This window comes from Vespula pensylvanica, chromosome 2 (genome assembly GCF_014466175.1).
Source record: "Vespula pensylvanica isolate Volc-1 chromosome 2, ASM1446617v1, whole genome shotgun sequence".
In the NCBI taxonomy this organism is placed as follows: Eukaryota; Metazoa; Arthropoda; class Insecta; order Hymenoptera; family Vespidae; genus Vespula; species Vespula pensylvanica.
This window is the reverse complement of record NC_057686.1, coordinates 18,091,356-18,118,367: the sequence shown is the minus strand read 5'-3', so window position 1 is coordinate 18,118,367 and position 27,012 is coordinate 18,091,356. Positions and strand designations below refer to the sequence as shown.

General features: G+C 30.7%; 5 protein-coding genes across 5 annotated transcripts; 3 read left to right on the top strand and 2 right to left on the bottom strand.

Moving 5' to 3' along the window:
- Window positions 1–7,597: 7,597 nt before the first annotated feature.
- Window positions 7,598–11,804, top strand: LOC122637795. The gene is made up of 3 exons (XM_043830168.1): window positions 7,598–7,855; window positions 9,807–9,867; window positions 11,318–11,804. The coding sequence occupies exons 1-3, from the start codon at window positions 7,846–7,848 to the stop codon at window positions 11,655–11,657; spliced, it is 411 nt and encodes a 136-aa protein (XP_043686103.1). The 5' UTR covers window positions 7,598–7,845; the 3' UTR covers window positions 11,658–11,804.
- A 2,246-nt stretch (window positions 11,805–14,050) lies between these two features.
- On the bottom strand, window positions 14,051–16,959 carry LOC122627418 (transmembrane protein 192). Its single transcript, XM_043808524.1, has 5 exons — window positions 16,950–16,959; window positions 16,548–16,564; window positions 16,019–16,153; window positions 15,508–15,904; window positions 14,051–15,421 (listed from the first exon to the last, which is right to left on the bottom strand). The coding sequence occupies exons 1-5, from the start codon at window positions 16,957–16,959 to the stop codon at window positions 15,177–15,179; spliced, it is 804 nt and encodes a 267-aa protein (XP_043664459.1). The 3' UTR covers window positions 14,051–15,176.
- Window positions 16,960–17,136: 177 nt separating this feature from the next.
- Window positions 17,137–22,495, top strand: LOC122637789. The gene is made up of 2 exons (XM_043830156.1): window positions 17,137–18,173; window positions 21,851–22,495. The coding sequence occupies exons 1-2, from the start codon at window positions 17,459–17,461 to the stop codon at window positions 22,087–22,089; spliced, it is 954 nt and encodes a 317-aa protein (XP_043686091.1). The 5' UTR covers window positions 17,137–17,458; the 3' UTR covers window positions 22,090–22,495.
- A 184-nt stretch (window positions 22,496–22,679) lies between these two features.
- On the bottom strand, window positions 22,680–25,329 carry LOC122637780 (U3 small nucleolar RNA-associated protein 25 homolog). The gene has a single exon (XM_043830138.1). The coding sequence runs from the start codon at window positions 25,032–25,034 to the stop codon at window positions 22,734–22,736; it is 2,301 nt and encodes a 766-aa protein (XP_043686073.1). The 5' UTR covers window positions 25,035–25,329; the 3' UTR covers window positions 22,680–22,733.
- Window positions 25,330–25,365: 36 nt separating this feature from the next.
- On the top strand, window positions 25,366–26,989 carry LOC122637788 (ataxin-7-like protein 3). Its single transcript, XM_043830155.1, has 2 exons — window positions 25,366–25,878; window positions 26,025–26,989. Exons 1-2 carry the CDS (start codon window positions 25,662–25,664, stop codon window positions 26,795–26,797), a joined length of 990 nt encoding a protein of 329 aa, XP_043686090.1. The 5' UTR covers window positions 25,366–25,661; the 3' UTR covers window positions 26,798–26,989.
- Window positions 26,990–27,012: the final 23 nt, after the last annotated feature.

Sequence of the window (27,012 nt, the reverse complement as noted above, 5' to 3'; positions counted from 1 at the left end):
TAAATATATCGTAAACAAAGAGATAAATAAGAAAATAATGTTATTAACGTCACATGGAAGATATCTGACTAAATATAACGTTTGAATACTCGTATCTTAGAGGACATGAGTAAAAGAAGGGTCTCCTCTTCCAATCGGCATAGTAACATTGAAAGACATAATATTTCCTTCTTTCAAAAGCTCGTTGATATCTCGAGAGCAAACTAATACCAGAAAATTCCCTTTTGAATATTTAGATATAGATACGTATATCTACATATGTATATATCCACACACACACACACACACACACACACACACACACACACACACACACACACACACACACATGTACAAAAATGTGTATATATATGTATGTATGTATGAATATAGATAGATATATGTATATAAAATATGGAACGGTCGTATCACTCGAAAAAGATGTGAGGGTCGAAATCAGGAAACGAATAATCATTCAGAAGCAGAGCCGATGAACATCGCAGAGGCCACACCGATGCGGGCATTATAATTTTCGGAAGTGAGTGCCAAGATTAGAGAGCATTGACGTCATTCTCGCGACAATAAAAAGAGAGATCCGTCCATAAGCTCGTTGCTACGCATCGCTGACAATGAATCGTATAGATAACGGCCTGTGGACGTAAGCCCAACGTAGAGACGTAAACGAGAACATATATACCTATGTATACGTGTGTATGTGTGTATATAATAAGTTTATATATCTATGTACTCTAATAAGTATGTAAATATGTATATAGGAAAAGTTTTAAAGTTATTGTTATAACTTATGATGTAGTATCGGAAATTCCAATAAATTTGATGTACAAGTTGAACACATTCATTTAGAGTGTTTGTAATAGCGAACACGTGTCGTTATCGAAGAAGAAGTATATTAAAAATATCTCTTTTATCTTAGTTCTTGGCTCTTTTTTTTTTCGATTAATTTGTGTGAAAAATTTATGCCCACATAAACCGTCACGATATATTTGACATATTTTTATAATAAATGATATTCATTCTTTCTCTCTCTCTCTCTCTCTCTCTCTCTCTCTCTCTCTGTCTGTCTGTCTCTCTCTCTCTATAATTTTTTTCTTACTTCCATATATTTTTATATAATATTTTATATAATCTACACGAAAACAGAGCTGCCATGAAAATTATCTATGATAAAATTATATAATAAATAATAATAAAAGATTTCGGCATAAAGTTCATTCTTAAAATCAAACAATTTTTTTCTCAAAATTCGATAAAGAGAGCGAATAAAATGAAAATGACGACGAAAAGGAAATATTCAAAAGAAGAAAAAGAAAGGATGGAATTGAACGAATCGATCGTTACAACGCGACAAAATTATTCGAGCACGATTTAAGTAATTGCCATTGTCTACGCTTTATCCATTGTTATCCACCTATTTTCTATATATTATGTAATAGTAATAGTGTACACACAGATAAACATACGAAGGAAAGTTTGCGAAAGTTGCCGGGCCAACGGGCTTCGTTTCGTAGCTAGCAGAGAATAGTAGTAGAATCGGTGCGAGTTGACGTCAGTCCGAGGGCTGCGCTGGCGCCACGCCGTTTTCCTATGACGTCATTCGGGGGTGTACTTCTGGGGGGTGAGAAAAAAAGGAAAGAGAGACGAAGATAGAGATAGAGAGAAAGAGAGAAGGACAGAGAGAGAGAGAGAGAGAGAGAAGTTGCGGGTTCAAAGTGGCAAGGTTCAAAGGCGTAGGTAATCAATAAATTTCCAACCACTTCATATTCAAATTCACATTTCAAAAAACACGCCGATTTATCGACCTCGTGATCGACTTGTTCTTCAAATTAAATATTTTTTTTTTACAAGAAAAGCATGATCATTACGATCATTTATTTCTGGCAGATTCAAATTCTTTAATCTCATCGCGAATCAAAATCTTTAAAGGGGATTATAAGAAAAGAAAGAAATGTATTTGGAAAGGATTAGAAAATTTGTTTAATTTTAAATCGATCGAAGAAGGAAGATAAATTATTATTTTGTTTTTTTCTTTTGTCTCGCGACAAATACGACGTCAAAGAGATCGTATTACGCCACTGGTTCTAGCCGTGAAACGCGTGCCACCTTCGACCCTCTATACCTCCGCCATTTTGGTGCCAAGTTGCCGTTAGGTTCTTCATCCTCAAAGTGTAATCTTCACTTTGCGAGAGGCTCCCCCCTTCGATCTCGGGATGACTGAATAGCAATAGATATTATATTTTATCGATCATTCGACGATTAAACTAAAAAAAAAGAAAAAAAGAAAAAATGATGTAGGTACCAAAGAAAAAATAAAATATTCTTCGACGACGATTCATATTGATATCGAGTTCTCCGCACGATAATCCTCTTTCTGTGATAACTAAAAAAAAAAATAGATCTGGAAAAAAGATCGGATAATCCTTTTTATTTTGACTGTCGGTGGACGACGCTTTTAGCAACTATTACGATCAAAGCTGAAAGCTTAAAGCTTTTAAAGATTTTCAAATGAGAACTTAGAAGACGAGCTAAGAAAAGAAAGAGAAAGAATTTTTATCGAACTATACGAAGCATAGAAATTTTTATTTATGCCTATGTTCATAGATTAACAGCAAAAAGATATATATATATATATATATGTATGTATATATATACATACACCTATATATGAATCATCAGCAAGTATTTTAAACGAAAACACCTTAAATAAATATCGAATCCCATCAATAAATAACAAATCCAATAAAAGAACCAATATAGATCTAGAAAACCATTCAACCATTATAACAATTAAACAATAGGTATTCAAAATACAATTTATCCTTCGTATACGATTCAATCACAGAGTCAACGAAACGAATTTTTGCGGTTAGCTAACCGTCTCATTGAGAAACTATCTCTGAATTAGTTCGTTGCAATGGAATGAGAAAGGAACTAAGTCGACTCAGGTAGGTTTGGTAGAGAGGGGAGGATTAAAGGGAAGATCGATAGGCATTGACGTAATTTTGAACATCGATAGAAGCTGCGGTAGGAGTTGGAAGGGAAGTGTTAAGAGAGAAGATGAGGAAGAGAAGAAGGTGGAAGAAGAGAAAAGAAAAAAGAGGAGGGCTCTCGATCGGCGTCGATCGCAATTTGAAAGTACGACGTAAGGTTGAAAGGTGCTATTTATTTATGTCCACGTGTGCAATCCGGTATGCGAGAGGGTCACGTGATTATTTCGACTATTTATAGGTCGGCGATGCGGTCAAGTAGCAACGAATCGCTGAAATTCCAGTGGATCTTCCTCTAAAGAAGCTTTTACTCTCTCCTGCCTGGAATATCCAAGTATTATCTTTTGAACAGGCACAAAAAGGAGGACAGGGCTGCCGTCTTTTCGTACGACGCTTGATACCGAGCCAACGAGAGATCGTCGCCTCTTCCGACCGATTTCGATCAACGGGAATCGGTCATGCCGATATCGCTTTATCGACATTGCGTGATCGATCGATATTTTATAATTATAATTCTTTTGTTTCTGACCTTCATGATTTTTCATTCATGAAAAACGATAAATGTGCGTTTTGCGTGCGCCTGTGCGTCGTGTGCGCGTGTAAGTTCTTTGCGTTTGTTATTCTTTGATTCGTATCAATCGATTCGTTTACATAAACGAATTTACGTAAATCGAGGAATGTGAAGAATTTTTCTTTTTTTTTCTTTTCTTTTTTTAATTTTTGCCTTTGTTTTCTCTCCCTCCTCTCTTTCTATCTATCTATCTATCCATCTATCTATCTATCTATCTATCTATTTTTATTTCTCTCTCATAAATATATAATTATTTCGTATAGATTAAATGAAAGCATATGGTAATGCTAAGAAATTATGAAACCCACATGTTATCTTTGAAACTAAAGAGAGTAAGTACGTCGATCGGTCTGTCTTGGAGCCTGTCTTGGAGGCCTGTATACAAAGCGTGGAAAAGAAAGAAAAAAAGTCGGAGAGGAGAAGACGTGGGTGGGAGAGAAAGAGAGAAAGAAAGAGAGAGAAAGAGAGAAAGAGAGAGAGAGTGGAGCAGCAGGGTATATGCAATCGATAATATCCACGGACAAAAATACTCTTCGGCGGCTTATAGACTTTCAGGGCTCACAAGCGCACTACCATCGGCATAGAAAATGTCGCTATCGAAATAATTTTCCAAAAATTTCATTTTATAATAGATAGTATCATATTCAAATATTATCCATATTTAAAAAGAAAAAAAGAAAAAAAAAGAAATATCAATAATTATTCTTTTTCGAAACCTTACGAGCATTCAGTCAGGCTTGTAGTTCGAAAGAGAAAAGAAAAATTTTTAATTTTTTTGAAAAAAAAAAAAAAAAAGAAAAAAAAGAAAAGAAAATAGTGCGATTGATTTTCGTCTAAGAACTGTTTTACCACTCGTAGTCCGAAATTTTTATTTAAAAAAATTTTTTCTCTTCTTTCATTCGAAATACGACCTTGATGTATGAATCGTTTCTTTAACCTCGATATCGAATACCCAATGTGTGTTGGTTGCTCCGCTAGAAAAACTTCTCAAGCGTCTCAAGGCTGTTTGGATATCTTCGTCGCGAGAAGTCAATGGAAAATTTGTATTTTGCTTGTTAGTTGACACTAACGCGTCTTCATTTTTCAAGATTTATGCGTAAATCACTTTAAAGATTTCTATTATATCACGAAAAAACCCATACTCTCGTGTTCCTAAAGTTTCGAAACGGTATATATATACATATGCATGAAACGACTTCTACGAGATATGTATAGTATTCTTTGGCTTTAAAATATTTTCTTTACGATAGTTTAGTTATTCTATGAACGAGTAAGAAAGTTAGCCAATTAATATTTTTTTTTTATTTCTCATATATACTTCGGTTTATCGTCGTCGATTAAAAATGTTCTATTTCAACGATAACACCAGTACTCTCTCGTTTTAATTATTCATTATTCATATTTATACGTATCTGATATAATTTTAAAAAACTCGATTGTTGGGTGTAATGTAATTTAATTTACATATAATATTCCTTCGCCTACGACAACAGAACTCAATTCAATGATTAATTATGAATATCTAAAAATATGTAATGAATCAATGTAGTTGCACGATACATATATCTATATAAATATGTAAATTTTTTTACAATTATTATTACCTATACTATGCGAGATAATTTCTCTAAACGAACAATGCATACGTATTAATAAAATATATTAATAAAATAATAATATATATATATTATATACATATCACTTATCTTAGTAAAATTTATTTCGACCTAAACAAACGTAAACCAATTTGTCTAGAATCTGATCCGTCTCAGGCATCTTTTATTCCTAAACCGTACCTAGAGTCTGTACGTTAAAGCAGGTCAAGCGCATCGTTTTATACTATCGAGTTTTGAAACTTCGAACTAGCCTCTAGTAGCTTATTAACTATTGTCTATGAAGGTATCTATTGTTTGAAGTAGGTATTGTGTCATCGGTTAGAACAAATCGAGAAAAGGGCAATTATTTATTCCTCTTTCTTTTCTCTTAAAACATACATCTCCATTTCGTAACCCCAGTTCTAAAGGAAAACGAAAAAAGAGGAGAAAAGAAAAGAGAGAACGCAAAAATAAAATATAAGAAAATCAAAAAATACAAAAATAACATTATTCTTGATTGGAAAAGTCATCACGAAGTTACGTTTCATAGTTGATCATTGAACTCTTGTGCAAAAGATAAAACAGCTTCCTTCTTCGTTTTCTTTTTCTTCCTTCTTCTTAGAACATGCTTTAAGAGAGATGTATTATTTACGAGATGCGATTATGATCGAGAAATCGTATGACGATAGATAGATAGATAGATAGATAAAGATAAATAGAAATATATATATATATATATATATATATATATATATATATATAGAAAGAAATAGACAGAAACGGAGACAGAGGAGAAATCGATAAGATATGAGAGCGATATCACCTTTGACGCACGTTCTTATCTACGTATCGGATAATGAAAGAACAAGATGATTTCATCTTCCTTCCAGGCACGTTAAAGAAAAGAGAGAGAGAGAAACGTTCTTTCAATTCGACAAGTAAGTACTATATCATCGTTGTGACGCACGAGATTTAATCGAACGGTTTTTCTCTCTCTTTCTCTCTCTCTCTCTCTCTCTCTCTTTCTCATAGATCTTCGTAGATATTCCGATAAATCGATAAATTCATGAGCTTGATCGATCTTACGAAAGATCCCTAAAGCAAAATACGATTTATGACTTCTAAGATTTGATTTCTTATACTTATGTCTTCTCTCAAGAAAATATTTACTTTATATATGTAGATACGTATATATTTATATACAAGCTAAACAAAAAGTTTGTATACGTAATTTTTGAAATCATCTAGGAATTTTTGCTCCATATTATATATGTAATATACTATATTTATTGTATATACGGTATGAAAAAATATTTTATATATACAATAAATAATTATAATATATAATTATATAATATTCAATATATATTTGAGGTAAGAATTCATTGTTTCTTTTAAGATTTGGTTTATCATTTAAAATGGAAAGTCTATCGAAAGAAAGAATAAGAGAAAGACAAAGAATGACATATAATAAAACGAATGCGTCTCTCTTCGTGCAGAGTCATGGCGAACGCCATGAAATACCACGACGAAATTAGCAAGGAACCGAAATAATTTAGCGGCCGACTCCTGAAACCGTGTGACCCTGAATCCATTGAATCTCTATCGTCGTTCATCCAGCCACGCTCCTTGCGATCGTTACAATTATATATAATTGAATTTACTTCATTTTTAATATCAATATTTGTTTTCTATTTCATAACAAAGAGTATTATTTATATGATAATCGATCGATCTTTGTAGTATAGAATTGTGAAAAGATCGAAAAATCGAATAACATAAATGACGAATAAAAAAAAAAATGACAAATAAAACAAACTTTACTAACTTATTGTTGAATGAACTTTCGTTAAGCTCCAAAAAAAAAAATAAAAATCTACAAACTAAAAATCGTATTTACTACTTTCACTACTATCGTAATTAAATGCTATACTAAATACGATTATAAACTATCATTGCGTTTATATTAAAAATAAAAATCGAAATTGATGTAACAATTAATTTTCTGTCGGGAACAAAAAGATCGACGATATGAAAATTTGTCAAAAAGCCGTGAAAAATACGCGAGTATGAATATAAATACGCGATATAAATAAAATACATAAATACGCGAGTTCAAAGTTACACGACGTTATAAAGGATTTATACATAATTATTATTTTCCTTTTTTCGTTCTATTCTGAAAGAAGGAGGTTTGGCAGATGGAATGAGGGTGGCGTGAGGTGTGGGGGTTGAAAGGGTAAAGAAGGGGAAATTTCCACGGTCCCTGACGTGAGCCACTTTCCTCTCACTCTCTCTCTAACTCTCTATCTATCTCTATCTATCTCATCCATCTATCTATCTATTCCGTCCTGTCCTCCTCCTGTCCTTCTCCTGTCCTACTCTTACCCCCTCTTTACCCCCTCTCCACCCCTTTGTACGGGTCACGTCGCGCGCGCAGCGCCAGAGTTCGACGATCAGTCCGCGCGAGACGCTTCAAGCGCAAAGATCGCTCTCTTTCGCGATCGCGATCGCGATTCTTTATCTTTTTACTTTATCTTCGTGAGAGTTCACCGGCGTTTCATCGGATTTTGTGTCTTACGAGTAATCATTGATACGAACAGACGAACGAAAAGACAGAGAAACAGGCAAACAAAGATATAGAAAAAGAGAACAACGTTAATCACGCTGCTACAATTAAGTTGAAACTCGTGAAATGGTGATAGGTGAGTCGATTTTTTTTTTTTCTACTTTTTCTTTCCTTCCGATTCAAATCGAACAAAGAATTCCTATCCGATCTTTTCTCGACTATAAATAATAGTAAATAATAACAATCGCGTAATAAACAAACGAATAATTTATAATTGATATTTAGTAAAATATTGATTGATTGTACGGAGAGAAAGAAATGTTTCAAAATAAATTGTAGAATAATTAAAGTATATTAAGAAATGAGAATGACCGCGAATTATGCAAATGTTATTGTCAAGAAAGTAATTGAAATCGTAGGGACGGATTCAAATGAAAGACGATCTTAAATAAAACGATTAATTGCCAATGTCGATAAGCATTAAACGATGGATATGTATGTATATGCATGGATCCTAAAGTTTATACGAGGCCAAGGTTCCGATCGAATCGGAACTCCAACTACAAGATACTATTTTTAAAAGACTCTATGTCTAATACGCTAATGATCGATCTTAAAACGAACAACTTGCAATTAACAATGACTTATCAATTGGTTTATCTCGTTGAAAGTGACTTCAGAATCCGAGTAAAAAAAACTTTATATATGTATGTATATACATATGTTTCATCTTGTCTTATCGAAAGTTTTCAAGTTTTAGTGATAAAGTATAAGTATATATATATGTATATATGCATATGTACGTATACATATATATATATATATACACATGCACGTATGTAATAAGGGATATACAATATCGAAAGTTCTGCCAAGCCGTAAATAATGAAAAAGATCCCTCTTAACATACACATCTCTTTGATCACATACTTATGTATTTTTACAATATATATGTATATATATGTAGGTATATATGTTCTTTGTTCGTTCAAGTTTAATCGTATCAACGTCGAGATACACTCTCATTCTATTTCTTACCTTTGATTTGTAACGTCTAAGATCTGAATAAAATTAATAAATAATTATGGAAAATCTTTTTTCTTCCTTTTTTTTTTACAATTTTAACAGAAATAAAAATTTTTCATATAAATAATATACATAATTGATATTATATATATATATATATATATATATATATATATAAAATCGTTATATACTCGTATTAATTCGTTTATTTTTATTATATACATAATTTGTATACATATAAATATTTGTAAAACATATATACATACATAATTAACAAATCGAGTATATTATAACTATATACATGAATGATACTATTCATTGATCTAAAATCGAAATTTGGAGAAAGGGAGAATCGTTTTGACATGCGCCATTTCTATTCTGCACAAACATACGTGTATGTGTGTGGGTATATATATATATAAAATATAATATAATATATGTAGGATGCTTTAGGCATACGTATGGTGTACTAACGTCAGAGTTATCTTAAATTAATGAGCGCCTAGTTGGCCAAGAGGAGAGGAAGAGAGAGAGAACATCGTTCCTTTAATCGTACCTACTCTATTTATTACCTACTTTCTATTTAACGGAACACCGTCATACGATTTTATATACCATTTAATTTTTCTTTATATATTGTTCTAATTATTCTAATTTATCTATATATATTGTTCGAGAAAGAAAATATTAAAGAAAATATTTTTTTCGCTATTCTCAAGCAGAATTGTAATAAATGAATATTTATATAAGTATATATGTATTTATATATATATGTTATTTCGAATCGTTCGATAAATATATGTTATACATATAATAAATATAATATATATATATATATATATATGATTATACATATATAATATATAATAATAAGAAATAATATAATATATATTATATTTTTCTATTATATAAAAATATCTACAAAAACAAAACGATATCAAACGACTACAAATTATTTAGAAATACAATTTCGAGCAGATAAATTATGTAAAAAAGAAAAAAAATTGTAAATATTATTTAACTGTTTTTTTTTTCTTTTTCTTTTTTTTTTTCTTTTTTAGGAACGTTACCTAACATATCATTGACCATGCCGTCGGGAAGGAAAATCCCACGAGTCTGTAGGTAAGAGCAACTTTTTCAAAAATATTTCATTATATTAGAGATAATATAGAGGAAAGATGCATACATATACATATATATATATATATATATGTATATGTATATATATAAACGATAATGAATCACAACTTTCCCTCCATCATCTCGATCGTAAAACGAATTTAGCCTATGTACTTGGCCATCTAATGACGTAACCGACACTGACGCAAATGACAATTGTTATACGTCGTCCCTCCAACGATCGATCCGATCCGAGAGACTACATATATATATATATATATATATATATATATATGTACGTTTATATATAAATATGTATGTGTGTGTATATATATATATATATATTATATATCTACGTACACAAAAATTTATTTACTAAACAAATTTTTGTTTGATTATCGATTTAAAAATCAATTAAAACGCCACCTATGTTCCTAAATAACCCCAAAGTTTCTAGGTTATATTAAAAATCAATTATTCCTTTTCAAAGTTTATTAAGCTAATGTTTTTCTTTTTTTCTTCTTATCGAAAAATTACAAGTCAAATTATAGATCTGAAAAGAGTAATTGTTTTTTTTTTAAAACATTTAGGAACTTTTGGTCTAGCTTTCTCTTGTTTTTAAACGACGATAGGGTACGTCGCGACTTCTTCGTTAAAATTCTATTACGATCGATAAACGATTAGAGACATCGAGAGAAATTAGATAAAGATTCTTCTCATCGATTTTCTCATATCCCTATATTTTTATCCCTAAGCATGTATCAACATAGAGACGTGAACTAATCGAATTTAAGAAAGCTCAGCTAAATCCGTATATTATATAAACTCGATTCAATCCTAAATCATTCTTTCGATTTATCAATGGTACATTTCCTAAAGTTTATTATTATGTAATTTATTATTATCAGAGATCAATTATTCTTATCAGAGACAATAAAAAAAAATAACTATAGTTTCTATGGCATTTAATGAATTATGTACGAATTCATTAAAAAATTAATTATACGGTTAAAAAGGTAAAAAAAAAAAAGAAGGATAACTTATCATCGAATAATTATAAGCTATCGTTAAAAAAGATTTTGCAAAAACGAATAGAGAGAAACGTCTTTATAAATAAATATATATATATATATATATACACATATATATATATCGAACATTAATATGTATCTAGATATATCGAACATGATGTTCTTTTTTTTGTTCTCTTAACTATCCCGACATCTATAACCTTAACTATCCCGTCTTAAAATAACCTAACCTATCTTACCCAAACCCATAAATAACTGATTCATTGCATTAACATAAGAAAAAAGTATATATATATGTATATATTACAAAAAAAGAAAAAAGTAAAATATATATACCTACATATATCTCTTATGTAATATAACAATATATATATATATATATATCTTTCTCTCTCTATGTTAATTTCTTTTGAATATTTCAGCTTGACGGTTTATGACGTCGATTCTCGTGTATCGCAAATAGAAGAAAATCCTGGCCTGATCGATGGCACGTCGTCATCGAATGAAAACAGCAGTACGGAAAATTCTTCTTCAGGACACTCGCCATTGGACAGTCCAGGTGGTATTAGAGAAAGAATTAAACAAATGCAAGTCGAAGCCGAAATTCGACGAGACGAGTTTGCTAGGTTGTTGGAAGAACATGCTCAAGTCGTAAGAAAATTAAAAATGATGGAAGCGGAAGAACAACTATCTTCGACGCACGTCGATGGTACTGCTACTGGAACTGGAACTGGGACCGTAGTTGCTAGTACGCATGCGTGATTCCACCCGATTCCTCCCGATTCCGCCCGACTCAGCGCGATTCCGCCCGATTCCGCGCGTCGACAAATTCTCTTTTTATACTCACAATTATTAGATATATATATATATATATGTGTGTGTATACATGCATACATCATACATCATACAACATATGCATACATATATGTATATATCTAGGTGTATATACGAATCTTTTCTTTCTTTTTTTTTTCTTTTTTTGCTTTATTTTCATTTCCTTTCGTTTTGTGTTTTTTTCTTCGAACAGATATAAAGAATTTTTTAGTCTGCGGCGCACATACAAAGTAATAAATACAATAAATAATCGATCGATTTTGTCGAGTAAATGTCAAATAATTGACGACTTCATCCACCGTTTCCATCTATAGTTATGGCCGATTATAGAGAACGTATATAACCTTCGAATCACGAGGTTGCTAGAGCAAAAATATCTACATATGTATATATACGTATTCGCATATGTATATGTATGTAATGTCTTCTCTCTCCACGATATTTTCTTTTCTCTTCTCTTATTCTCCAATGGAAAAATAACTTTGATAGTAAAATCGCATCGTAATGGAAGAAGGATTGTATCGAGGAAAAAAAAAAGAAGAAGTACGAAGATTGTTTCGTTTAGACGCAATCCTACGAGGAGAAAAAAAAAGAAAAATAATTTAGTGTAATAATTGTGACAATAATGAGCGATTACTTACGATGCGTAGTATAGAAAGAAAGAAAGAAAATAATAGGAAAAGTAAATAAATGAATAAATAAATAATAACAAATATATATATATATATATATAAATATATACATAATACATATTCACAGAGAGTAGTGAGAATTATTGAAGAAAAACTCCAATCCGTTAAACGCGTAGCTAACAAAGTGGAAACGGTTGGCCTAAGCGTAGTACAAATTTTTCAACTAGAAAAAAATCTTATAAAAAGAAAAGAGGCTGATATATAAAACAAGGATGAGAGAATATTTCTTCTATCGTTCGAGGTATCTAAGAAAAATATCTGAGATCTATAGAAGAAGAAAAAGAAGAAGAAAAAGAAGAAAATAATGAATGCCCTTTCGATGTCGAATCGAACGAGATGCATTGGCTCTCGTATTTAGAATTTCATGATGCGCAATATGACCGCATATCTATCTATGCATCTGCGGTATTTAGTAACGTAGAAAATTCAGTGTTCCAAAGTGTAAATTAGTTTTCTATATTGATATCTACGTAATATTAATTAATGAACTACAGGCCTATCGCTATAAATAGGAACAAATATTTGCGATACTCTTGTACATATTTAGATTCCTTTGTACGATATACTTTACATATACATATATATATATATATATATGTATATGTGTGTATATATACATATATATATATACACATAGATGTATTATAAATAATGTAAAATAATATTATCGCGCGAGAAACGAAAGAATTAATGGAAAGTGATATATATATATATATATATATATATATATATATATATATATGTCGCTTGTCTAATAATAAAATACGAAGTGAAGAGTCGTCATTTATCCTGATCATTTGTATATATGTGTGTATATATATTATACATTACATATATACGAGTTGAATGTATTATCCTTGGCTGCAACATACATAGGTATTAATAAAAGTGTTTGCGCATTAGAAAACCTCAAGTGTAATGATAAAAAAAAATAAAAAAAATAAAAAAAAAAAATAAATAAATACATAAAAAAAGTACAGAGATTAGATTCGCATCTAACAATAAGTAAAAGCAACGAGATATAATTGTATAAAAAAAAATTGTAATTACTATATTACATGCTAAGTAATTAGTTACCGTTGCCTACAATTATGTTACAAATATTATGAATACTACTTGCAGAGCTTAAAGTTTGATAAAATTTCGAAATTTGTATCTTCTTATCGAGAGATAAGATCAAGGAGCTCGTGCTCTTTTTCTTTTCTGCTTTTTTTTAATACACTACATCTTTTCAGTATGCTATGATATTCTTATAATTTGTAATAATAAGAAATATAAAAAATTATGCTAACGCATGACATGAATAATAATAATAATCTTCAGATTTGATTGTAGAAAACTGTTAAAACTTAAGTATCATTGCCAAGTACATTTATAATATTGTAAGTAGTAGCAATTATCCTGGCTGGCATGATACATATGTATGTATTTGGATGAGAATACATTTTATAATCTATGAAGACAAATAACCAAGGATATCTACAAAAAAAAAAAAGAAAAAAGAAAAAAAAACAAATAAACAAATAATTGTTTAATAAAATAATATAATTCAATGGAAAAGCATGAATATCTGGAATTTAAGAAAGTGACATTGTAAGGCAATAATCTTGTAAAGATGTTCAGAAAGACTGTAGAGAATAAACTAAATAACGAGCATAAAAATAATTTAACTAATCTGTTTTTACTATATTGTAATTTTCTTAACAAGATAATAATTGAAAGGAGACAAATATGTATATATACACACATGTACCACCAATTTTCTAACGAAATTATCATATTTTTAAGAAGTATATGAAAATGTAACATCTTTCCGTTCGTCGATTACATTAATAAACAGTCAGCAAAACAAACGCTACAAATATATTCATTAGGTGAAACCTTCTCTTTTTTTCTTTTTTCCTTTTTTTCTTTGCAATTTCTGCAAGGCAAGAGATCATTACTACAAAATATATAATTATTAGATATTAAATATACGTTAAAAAATATTATATCATTAAATTTAGAAAAGAAGTATTTTTTCCTCCTTTAGACAAATTCGAATGCAATATAAAACTTGTTTTATGTAAAGTCAATATTATGTATGTTCTATATTTCAAAATATACTTATATTTTATTCGTTTAAACAATGCATACATCACTTTCTATCACAGTATTCCAGTATAATTATTTTATACTTAGAGAGTTATGTATATTAACAAATCCACGCAAAACACTACAAAATGTTAAGTTTTATCGAATTTGTAACTACATAATTTTCTTAATTAGCGTATAAAAAAACATTTTAATCTTCAATATTACCCAAAAGCAGCTTATACATATCTCTATATTTTTTCACAAGTTTGTTAATGAATGTATTAATAATTTACGCAAGAATTGCATGTAAGCAAGATGTTTCTAAGAATGATAATAAAATAAAAATATAAGCAACATAAGAAACCTATTATATAATCGCTCTAGATGTATCTGCATGAAACATTGCTAATGAGTAAGTATGCAGATACATTTTAAACATATTAATAAAACCTTTGCAAAAAGGTAACGAAAAAAAAAAAAACGAAATTTTGATTATTATTCTAATAAATAAATTTAACGCAACACCAGATACATAAAAAAAATAAAGTAAAATATCTTCAATATTCAATAATTTAAATGAGTATATTCAATTGTGCGTGCGCCTAAATTTACATACTTACAAGCTATGTTTTAATTTCCTAGTTATCTCATTTTGATTTCAATGTTGATTATCTATCATCTAAACTTCTCGAGTTCTTTGGCGAGATGCTAATATCATTATTCTATGACTCAATTGAACATTATGGTCTCGTAAATATCTTATTAAGTCTGCTTGTTTTTCAAGCAATTCTTCTAAATTTGAGCCCCTGTGATGGTATCCAATTTCACCACTGCTTGCATAAGAATCTTGGGTAAAAGACGACAACCATTCCTCTCTTTTAACATCAGGTAACGGGCGTAACCTATTGAATCTAATAACTCTTTCTGTCAAAAAGAAATATAAAAAAATATGAGAAATATAGATAAGATTTATAAGTGACTTTTATCAATGAAATATGAAATATACTTACTAATGTAATTCACATAAACCGGAACAATTACCATAAACTCTAAGGTAGTTAAGATAACAATGTAATTCACAGGCGTTAACCATTCCGATGCCCTGCAGTATTCTTCATAATTCATTTTATGAGTATGATGTAAAATTACAGCTAACAACAAATAGCACGTATTCCACAGTGATGCTACGAAAAGAGGTGTTCTTATATGTTGATAAGTTGATTGATAAAAATCAAGATATCCCCAAATTCTTAAGGTATGGTGCTTGGCTTTTATAACATAATCGGTCACCATAACTATCAACCAATATAAACAATGAAGATATAAATATATGAAATAAGTATCACATTTGTTTTCTTCTTCGGGCCATACCGAAACGAATACAATTCCAATGATTTCTAAAGCTACCTAGAAAATTCCAAACTCTGTATTAATCAATGCATTTTATTATATTATATAAGATATATATTATATACTTATATATTATTTATTTTTTTAATTCGATCATAATTGCATACTTACGCCATAGACAAGTGATATCGACACAATAGGTACGGTATCCAATTTTTGAAAATTATCTTCTTCTTGAGAAGTTAAAACAGGTTGAAGATATTCTTCGTCGTCCATATTTATAGATACATCAAGGTAAACCGCAGACTATAAACAAACGTAACGATATTATTAACTTAATCTCAACAACGTCATTCAAATATAAGGTTATGTTTACGTTTCATCGCACATTGACAGTTAAAAAATAATAAAAATTATCTGATCGAATAAATTGATTAACATAATAAAAATATATGTACACAAGCATGAAAAGGTTATACTGCACCGAACGAATTATTCCATCGAGTGATTTAACTTTTTTCGAAGGAACATGTCACGATCGAATAATCACTAACTGTTCACATTTTCACGAATTTAATATGGAAGAAAATCATTTGTATTAGAAAAATATCTATTATATCGGTGCATGTCTTGTTTATATGCATGTATCTATGAAAGATATTCGATATCTTGTCCCAGCGTAAAGTTTATATGTACTTACAGAGAGAGAGACGATTGCTTCCAAACACGTGACGTAAGATCAAGATGGCTGGTAAGCAAAGGACGCGGGTATCGACCATTTAAACCTGTGTACACACACAATGTAGATTAGAGAAATACTATTGATACAGTGTGTGTATATGAAACAAATTTTGATAAATCAAGAAATGTGTGGGGGAGAAAATGTTTATAAGTAACTGTATATATATGTGTGTGTTTGCATGTATGTATGTATGTATGTATGTACATATGTATGAGTGAACGGAATAATGCGTATTATCAATCAGCGATACGTTTTGTATAATATACACAGGAAGCAGTAAAGGCTGATCGTCGTGGATGAAAGAAATTTTTAATCTCGCTTTAACCTAAGCTATATATCTCGCTATAATATCGCTGTTACATTCTACCATTTGTATCAATAGATGAATTATGAAATTAAACGGTAGAAGGGGAAAATGTGGCAGCGTGTCACGAAAGGGAAAGAGAGGGAAAGAGAGAGAGAGAGAGAGAGAGAGAGAGAGAGAGAGAGAAAGAGAACGCGTGCGCAACCCTCGAGAACACGTGCCGATGGAATGAGCTTTTCCACGATTATTCCTCGAGAAGTTGCAGTAGCGCGCGCGCTTTCGCTTCCAAAAGACGACGACCCGTTGTTCTTTCTCTTTATTATTCTTTCATTTATCTTAAAGATAATGTAAAGAGAAAATTTAGGAAGAAGTACGCGCTGTTTCAAAACAAAACAAAACAAAACAAATATTTAATCTTCCAATTTATGCTCTTAAAGTTTTATATATACATACATATGTACACAGAAAAACACACACACCCATATACATAATTATATAAAATATAATTTGGATCATGGTTACCAGAGAATCAACAAATCGTTGCATTGAAAAAATCTAAATAAAAATGAGCAAAGACTGTAGTAGTGGAGAATCAGGCGGCCAAGACTCATCCGCTGGCGGTAGTCCAGGGGATGGTGCCGTGAAAGATGTAAACGCGAGTATTTACGAGAGTAAAGAACCCAAAAAAATAGTGCGCATTATCACAGTCATGGCATACATGTTTTCCGTAAGTTTCGTCGCGATCGTATTAAGCGCTTATTATATATTTCTTTGGGAACCACCGAATCCACGACTGATGCATGCCAATGCGATTCGTTTAAGGGCTGATCCACAATTAAATTTTCTTCGTGTCGAATTACCGTCCAAATCGCATTTAGAAGAAACAATCTCTCGGGATTCATCGTCGAGAAATAATAATTCTATCGAAAGAACACGGGAACGCGTGCAAGAACGTACTCCCGATTACGATGGTTTCGAGGAATCTCTAACGTCCTTGAAAACTACCCTGGCCGAACTTATACGCGAGAGAAGCAACGATTCTTCTTCGATCGGACAATATTTCGTTACACGTGGTAACAATGAAAATTACGAGAAGATAAACGAGAAAATTAATTCACGCTGGAAAAATCTTCAAAAAAGTTATAATTCAACGAGAAATCTACCGGATCGACGAGAGAAAAAGGACGAATTGGTGGATACGACTTTGACGGATAAAATTATTTATAATAATTCGATGGATGATCAAGGACGAAACGAAGAGGAGGAGAATGATAAAGAAAGTAAGTAAATAAGTAAAAAGGGTAAGAGAATTTTGTTTCTTTTCTTTTTTCTTCTTTCTTTACGAAAAACGATCGATTATTAGATTTGTAAACATCGTATTATAAATCGTATAAATGGATAACGAAATTTATTTCGATTGGAAATATCTCGTATCTCGTAAAATAATTTCCAACATGGTTGTCATATAAAACAGTCACCAATCCGGGAAGCTTAGAGAATTTAGTGAAAATTTATAGAACACTCTTCGTAATCGCATAAACAGGCTGTGCTCGTATGGTTCGGTTTATTATACAACGAGTTGCGTCAGCTTCGTTCACTTTGCAACGATCCAGAAATCTCTCTCCTTTTAGATCCTACTCGTGTATTCATTTCATCCATTCCTTATAATAAAATAACAGCGACAACGACGACGATTATTATTAATTAATCTAACTAAAAATTCTTTAATTTCCTATATGAATTTAAATGGACGTTTGGATTGATTAGGAGTCAAAAAGGAAAAAAACATTTCGAGTCTTATAATTTATGTTTAGTTATATACATATATATATATATATAAAACAGTTAAAACATGATTATTAGAGAAGTAACAAATTGCGAAAGGATATTTAAAATGTGAAAATAAATAAAGGAAAAATCAATGGTACATCATATCGACTTTTACATATATTACAGCTCGACGTACTATGTATCAAGAATATTCATATTAATTTAAAAGTTCGTAAAGCAATATACTTTGCTTTGTACGTAATTGAAAGTATTCCTTAATCAAATAATGTAAAGTTACGTTCAGTTAAATATGATTATCCGTTTAAGTATTTCGTTATGAAACGATCGGTGAAAGAAGAAGAAAGAAAAGGAAATGGTATAAGAACGTTGGAGAAAAATGGACGAGGGTGGGAGTAAGAGACGATTAAAACCTTAGAAATAAGGGTCGCGATATGGATGAACGAACGTTCTAGGATAATCATACCCGTGAACGTAATAAGTGTAACAGGGTCACTTCGATTCCATTATGGCTTCTTTTAGTCTTAGTTGCATCAGCTGACAAATGAGTTGCATAAAACATAAGAAGTTTCTTTCATAAATCGCATTTCCTTCGTAATAATATACATCGATCGAATTCTAATTTCGATTAAATACGATTAATTCTACCATATTATCTAATCCTTCGAACATTTAACGAATAAAATAATACGGGTTTGATCGAACGATCCGTGTTTGCCAAAGTAAAGAACGTTATATTCATTCTGACGTACATTTTGACAGAAACAAAGGTGTGCCGTCATAATCATTCAAGATACATTGGGGATTTCAAAAAGAATAGTTTTTTTATCGATCTTCGAAAAAGAAAAAAAGATAAGAAAAAGAAACAAAAAGATCGTGATCTTTTTACGGAAAATATTTTATATAAAATATAATTTACCAGTCCTTCAAGATCAGAGATTACCAAAGCTAAAGGATATGCGCATTAAATTCGCTTTATATAACATAAAACAAAATATTTCGACAATCATAAAGATCAAAAAAAAATTTGTAAGATTAAAATAAAGAGGAATGGAAACAGGAGAAATCGCAAATGATTTCTTCTTTATTGTTTCTCTCTTTTCTTTTTTTTACTCTTTTTTTTTTTTTTTTTTTTTAATCTTCTAATAGATTATTTTGAAAAGAACTTTACGAGGATGGATAAAAGCACGAAATCAAATTTTATTTGTATATATTCGAGTGTGAAGTACGAGTATCAGCGATCTATCGATGTTTGCCAGAAACGTTCGAAAATAAAATAAAATAAAAAAAAAAAAGAAAAGAAGAAAAAAAAAAGAAAGAAAGCAATAATAACAAATCAAATAAGAACAGATAGAAAAAATCAAATCAAATCAAATGAAATAAAAAAAAAAAAGGAAGCTTGTGAGAAAATGTTTCGAACATTCGAAGAAAGAAAATACGAAGAAACAAAAATGAAATATAAAAGTTACATATATAGAATGTATGTGTGTGTGTGTATATATATATATATACCGTGTGAAAGCTTCTCTCTTTTTCTCTTTCTCTCTCTCTCTCTCTCTCTTTCGTCCTGGGTTTCGAGTTTGCGCATTACGAAAGCTTGGAACACGCATATTCTGATATTTTCTGAGCTGGATGTGCTTTTAGTAGTAAAAACGGCAAAGCGATATAAGGTCGATTTGAAAGGCAAGTAAAGAAAGAAGAATAATCGAACGATAGAAAAAGAAAAAGAAAAAAGGAAAGAGAGGAAGAAGGTGTCGTGTTTTTAATATGTTAGAAAACTAACACGATGTACAAACTACTCACATATACACACATACACAAAGAACATACAGATACTTCTTTTTCTTTATTATTTTTTATCTCTTTCTTGCTACCGATCCGTCGAGCAATTCGTATAAAATATACGTTCGCTTCGTCATTCTTGTCAAAATAACGACCGTGTGTATACGTGTATATGTATACGTGTGTTTGCGTGTGTTTATTTGTGTAGAGTAAGATCACGATGAGAAGGGCTTCACTAGGTTAGAATCCACGTGGACATTTATCATATTACATACATGTATGATTTTCTACTCTTACGAGAGTGCATCGAACACAATGTATAAAATGATACGATCGCATGCGCCAAGTCTTGATAATAAATACAGAAAATTAATTAACATGTTACGTGCTATATATGATGTATGTGTGTGTATATATATATATATATAATGTGTGTAGGTGTATGAATATGTATGATGACTGCGTGCATAAAACACACCGCCGACTTAGCAATTCGTTTAACTAGAATTTTAGAAATTAGAAAAAAAAAAATAATTAGAAATGAATGAATGAATTAAAATAGAACAAAAGAAAAAAGAAAAATGGATTTAAACTCGACGTCATTGTCTACTTTTTTTTTTTTTTTTTTAATGACGAATCTGCGTTCGAATTGCGAATCGAGCAAGAATTTCTGAAAAAAAAAAAAAAAATAAATAAATAAAAAGTCTACGTTCTCATGAATTTAGATCGAAGATGCAGCTTCCAAGAAAGATGAGCGCACAAAACGTAGTGGCAAGCATCACTCGTACTTTGGGTACTCGAGAAAAAGTACAAGCAAACGAGATTCGTTTCGCTGGCGAAGAAAGAAAGGATAAATTGTATGAACCTAAGCACAAGAAAAAATTAGTACGCGTATTGACTGTAATAGCGTACATTATATTCGTTAGCATGGCTGCTATACTTCTTTCCTTGTACTATACTTATATTTGGGACCCGGAGAATCAAGCTGTTAGAACGAGGGCGCATAAACCTGATTGCGCAACTATTAAAACTTCTGACTCTCTAACGATTGCATCGGTTTCTTATGGTAATATATCTAACAATCAGACATAAGATTTTTATATATATATATATATAACATTTTTGTTTTATATATATATAAAACATACATATAAAACAAATTTGTTTTATATATATATATTTATATTTATATTATATAAATATATAATATAATATATTTATATAATATAAATATATATATATATATATGTATATAAGACAAAAAAAAAAGAAAAGAAAACTCGACATATTTGATCTCATATTACATTACACATTTTTTGTCTACTACCCCTTTTTATATTTTTTATCAACCTTTTTAGTACTTTTTTTTTTTATTTAATATTTACAGAAACTCAGATCGAGAAGGTGACTGCTAAATCAACAACGACGAATGATACCACGGACGACACAACAGAAATGTCTATTACTACCCTACGAGATAAAAGTCTTTTACAAATATTAACTGAAACTATCAAATCCAAAGAAGTATTACCTTATGCATCTTCCTCAGTTGCGTCTACGGATCTTCAAATGATCGACGTTGTTACGATTACCGAACCGTATGACGAGAATATAAGTCGGAATTAATTGTAGATTATTATTCTTTTTTTTTTTTTTTGCATGCGACAGAATCATTGTACAGTGTCTGTTCTTTAATCAATGTTCTTAATTTTATTAATGTGTACATATGTCGTTTTTTTGGATCGATTGAATCGATATATGCAAAATATATTCTTCCATTTTTTAATAATTATTAATGTTGTTGTTATATAGATAAGTAATGTCGATCGACTCTATTCGTTTCTAGGATTTAAAATATTGACAATTATTTTGATTATTCGTATGATTTAGTAAAAAGACAATTTCTTTTTATGTATCATATAAACTATAGAATAAGATGATATGTATCGTCATTATACTTGAGAAATTTAAAATAAATTTTAATTCTGTATGTAGTTCTAGGGTAATAATAAAATTCTATGGTTAAAGATTATATCTTTCGTTATTCAACGTAATATTATATTATATTTTTTAATAGTCTTGTATATATGTATATGTTTTATATAATATATGAAGTAATTTCAAAAATACTTATATATTTATACAAGTGTTCGTATATAATATACATAGAAAAATATATTTATTCTTTATACATCAATATGCTTGTTACTTTGTAAAAAAAAAAAAAAAAAAAAAAAAAAAGGATCGATAGTCGATCAATCGTATAAAAATTATTCACTCGTAATAAGCATATGCACCGATTTCTCTGACGCGATCATTTTGCTCGCTTTTTCTGTACCAACTATAGCAGCCAATGTAAGAACATCGTATTTACAATATATACTAGTTACAGTCATATTACTTTCAGAACCTGCTTTAGGGTTTTGATTAGCTTCTTGCATCAAATTACAGATTTCGCTATAAAAATGTGGAATTGTTGGTAAAGCATAAAATATAATATGTCGAATTCCTTTTACGCGTATTCTTCGAAAAAAATGAAAACGTTCTGAATAGAGTAGAAAATGTGCATCGCTGTGAAAGAACATATCCCTTGCTCGCGCTATTTTCGCTTCTTTAGAATATTCACAAATTTGTACAAAACTAAAGTCTTCTTTTTTTAAATAATTTCGAAGCTTTACAAAATCAAAATAGGAAGATACAAAAATCAATGTGTGATTCATTACGCTATCCTTGTATTGTGGCAATATTTTGTTTATGAAAAATTCCATTCTATTTTCTAAAGATTGAGTATGACTGGTTGTACTGAATTTATGAAAAATTTGTGGTACTTGAGTAATTATTTGAGAAATAGAACCAGGGAATATTGGATTTACTACTTTTGCTTTTCCCGCATAATTAAAACATCTTTTATTAAAGATGCTATGAATTTCTGGTAATTGAATACTAGAAAATATTAATGTCTGTCGATAATACTTTGTCCAACCATTTATACACCAACTTCTTACGCGAGAAAAATCTATGCCATGAGATTCCTTAGGCTGTAAGTGCAAATGATTTAAAATATGTATCATGTGATCCCAATTTTGCATAAAAAACAATTCAGATTGATCCATGATCAACAATTCTATAGATGCTAAAAAATCATACTCTCTTTCTACTTCACCTTCCGCACCTATTAACATTCTTAAACCTAATAAAGAAGAAATGATAATATCGGACGAATAAAACTCTGAATATAATTTTAAAGTTTTCTTTGTGATCGATATGCCGATCTTAAAAGTATCATCTGTATTTCCTTGAAATATTAATTCATAATCCTCTGGTTTAGGATTTTTCTTGGGCATGGCCAATTCATTCCCACTAAAATCTTCCATAAATCTGTTTTTGTTCATCACTGAACCTCCTTTATCTTCGCCAATTAATATCGAAATTAATAATTCCACAATTTTTAAACACGAATGTCTGAAAGGTACGATTATAAGTACTTTTGGCCTGACCAATCCTTGATCTCTGTATTCATCTGGGATATCAGCACTGGCTAAACTTTTAGATTTGGCTATTTTTGCATTATGATGTAATATTTTGGTTCTAGTTTTTAATATATGATTAATTGTATGTAAACAATATACGAATCTAATCTGTTCAGCATTCGTAAAAGTTCTTTCCGGATAATATAAATCCTGATAATTATTTATTATCGAAAACAATTCTTTTTGCAGTTTGGTTAATGGAACTAGATTAGAATCTACATTATTTTTTATATTACTAGAATTTGCATTTATGATATTATCCTGAATTTGCGATTTTATATATAGATTATTCCAATCTATGCTTTCGATTAAAGTAGGAACTTTGCCTTGTCGAGCAAACTGTTTTGTTTCTAAAACAGAGATTTTACATTTTTTACCAGCGTTGTTTGAACTTTCTGACTTTGGTATTTCACAGATTATATTCCCAAGTACCGGCCAGTTTAATCTTGAGATCTCTGTAACTTGTGGTGTACATGAAATGACTTTATAAAGGCCATCGTCTAAATCATGATTTAAATGTATAGAAAAAGGATCTTTCAAGTGGCCAGCATCTTCTTCGGCAGTTTCCATATCCTCTTCTTCGTCTTCTTTAATTACTATATCGTCATTGTCACTATCATCATCTATCTCCTTGTTGCTTTCTCCTGTTAACGTGCTTTCATTGTCATGTTCATTCCGAACACTTTCATCGTCGCTGCCTGAACTTTCTGTGTCGGTTAATTCATCGGATTGTTCATTCTCAGAGTCAGATTCGATAGCAGAATTCTTAAGCTCTTTTCTATCCGATAACGTTGCTAATAATATCGTCATAGAATCTTCCTGTTCTTCCTCAGAACTATCAGTTTCATGTTTCTTTCGTTCTGCCTTTTCCTCCTCTAATAACCTCCTACGATTTTCAATCTGCTCATTTTTCAATTCTCGTTCTTTGACGTACGATGCTTCTCTGAAATTAAACTTTCCTTTCTTCTCTTTCCGCCGTGGCTCGTGTTGTCTGTCATATCTTCGTTTTCCACCACGAACAGGTCTCTTCCCACGTGCCATTATACGAATTTAACTGATTCGAGACCTCCAAGTAATATAGTTAATCTTCGTAGTAGTTCTACGATTCGCCGCTTCGCGTCGCTGAAATCGCCTACCGGTTCGCGCTCATTTGTTTGAATCACAGATTTTTATTATTTTTATTTTATCACAGATACAGCAGCGACGTTTAAGAGAGCGGACTGTTAAGAATTATTTCGTTCTGAAAATTTCAAAGTATTGCAAAATGTTTAACTTACCGACTGTAGATAACGTATCTGTAGATAAGAATGATAATTCAAGAAATTCTTAGGATGAGAGAGAGAGAGAGAGAGAGAGAGAGAGAGAGAGAGAGAGAGAGATGCATATATAGATCATATTAATTTGTATAATACTATTGATATTTTTTAACTAATTTGCTTATCATTAATTACAAAGACATATATTATATATCCGTCCATTTTTTAATTTGAAACATTAGCCAAAAATCTGCTATCAGACTTGTATCTGACAAGTATCTTTATGACACGGTACAACTCGAAGATCACGCACATTGTTATGGGTTAGAACTGTCATTCGTTGAGTATATAAACACGGTGGGAAGTTTGGAGTCTCATTACTTGGCTTTTCTCAAATGTCACAACCTGTAAAATGTCTGTTACCGAAGAAAGAATCCAAGAATTAAATAGAAGATTTTTGGAATTTATGAACAAGTCTGAAAACGTGGAAAACGCTACTAAAGAGATCTACGAGGACCTCTTAGACGAAGTTTTAATGGGTTTTGTTTTTGATGTACACAGAACCACAAAAACGGGAAGTTCTGATGTTGAAGAAGGTATCCCCGATGACGAATCGTACGCTATTGTAGGTGAGTTCAAACTTTTAATATATAAATCTATAGATAAATATAAACTATACAAATTGTTTATTTACATGATAATAAAATATAAATAAAACAATGATTAGAGTTATTAAAAACGATATAAATAAATGAAACAAATTTGTATATTTTAGATTCGCCAGGATTAGATGTCTTTGGGCAACATCCAGTGAAAAAATCACAAGAATGTAATTGTCCGAATTGTGATAGAGGTGTAGCAGCTTGTAGATTTGCAACACATTTAGAAAAGTGTATGGGTATGGGACGTAATAGTTCGCGTATTGCATCGAGAAGAATAGCTAATAATTCTAAAGATCTTAGTACATTCAGTGGAGTAATAAGTGACGACGACGACGATGTGGATTGGAGTTTAAATAATGATAAACGTAAGAGAAGAAAAGATCGTAATGGAATGAAGAGGACGAAACAACAAAAAAACAATCAAAGAAATGGTGATAATCTTAATGAACATATCCATAGCAGTAATGAAAATTCACCATCTAATTATGAAAATATGTCTTTGGAAGATAAGAGAGCGCTATTGACGCAAATATGTGGTGTAATATCTGAACATACAAAAAAGCTTTGTACAAGGTCTATGCGTTGTCCGCAGCATACGGAAGATCAGAGGAAAGAAATGCGTGCTAATTTAGAATCTGAAAAAAGTGGACAGACTGGTCAAGATAATCTTCATGTAGATGTAGATACTTATGAAGACAATGACGGACAAAATTTAAGAGATGCCTTGGCACGATGGGACCGAGAAGGATCTAGCCATTCGAGTCCTGCTGACTCTACTTCAACCACTTCTACATCTTCCTTAAGTAGAAAAAGAGAAACAAAATCAAAGGGGAAGGGTAAAGGTTCTAAACGAGATCGTGGTTCTCCTATTTCGCAAGGGGATTGAGATAGTGTATTTAATTTATTTTTTAGTGACATGAACATTTTGACAACAAAAATTATATAATAATGTTCCTACGCATTGTGCAAAGCTTCAAGGACCTAAAAAACATTGTAAAGAAAGAGTGTAAAATTAGAAATTCCTTTGACTCAATGACCTTTAGATATTTATAAAATAAATTAAATTATTTCATCTCTCTTCTCTCTCTCTCTCTCTCTCTC

Bases quoted from the DNA above. Each gene is read 5' to 3' on its own strand.
- LOC122637788 (XM_043830155.1), top strand. From the start codon at position 25,662: ATGTCTGTTACCGAAGAAAGAATCCAAGAATTAAATAGAAGATTTTTG. The intron at 25,879-26,024 runs GTGAGTTCAAAC...TGTATATTTTAG, and splicing joins CGAATCGTACGCTATTGTAG to ATTCGCCAGGATTAGATGTC.
- LOC122637795 (XM_043830168.1), top strand. The intron at 9,868-11,317 runs GTAAGAGCAACT...TGAATATTTCAG, and splicing joins AAAATCCCACGAGTCTGTAG to CTTGACGGTTTATGACGTCG.
- LOC122637789 (XM_043830156.1), top strand. From the start codon at position 17,459: ATGAGCAAAGACTGTAGTAGTGGAGAATCAGGCGGCCAAGACTCATCC. The intron at 18,174-21,850 runs GTAAGTAAATAA...TAATATTTACAG, and splicing joins GGAGGAGAATGATAAAGAAA to AAACTCAGATCGAGAAGGTG.
- LOC122637780 (XM_043830138.1), bottom strand. From the start codon at position 25,034: ATGGCACGTGGGAAGAGACCTGTTCGTGGTGGAAAACGAAGATATGAC.
- LOC122627418 (XM_043808524.1), bottom strand. The intron at 15,905-16,018 runs GTAAGTATGCAA...GGAATTTTCTAG, and splicing joins CGATATCACTTGTCTATGGC to GTAGCTTTAGAAATCATTGG. The intron at 15,422-15,507 runs GTAAGTATATTT...TCTTTTTGACAG, and splicing joins GGTTTATGTGAATTACATTA to AAAGAGTTATTAGATTCAAT.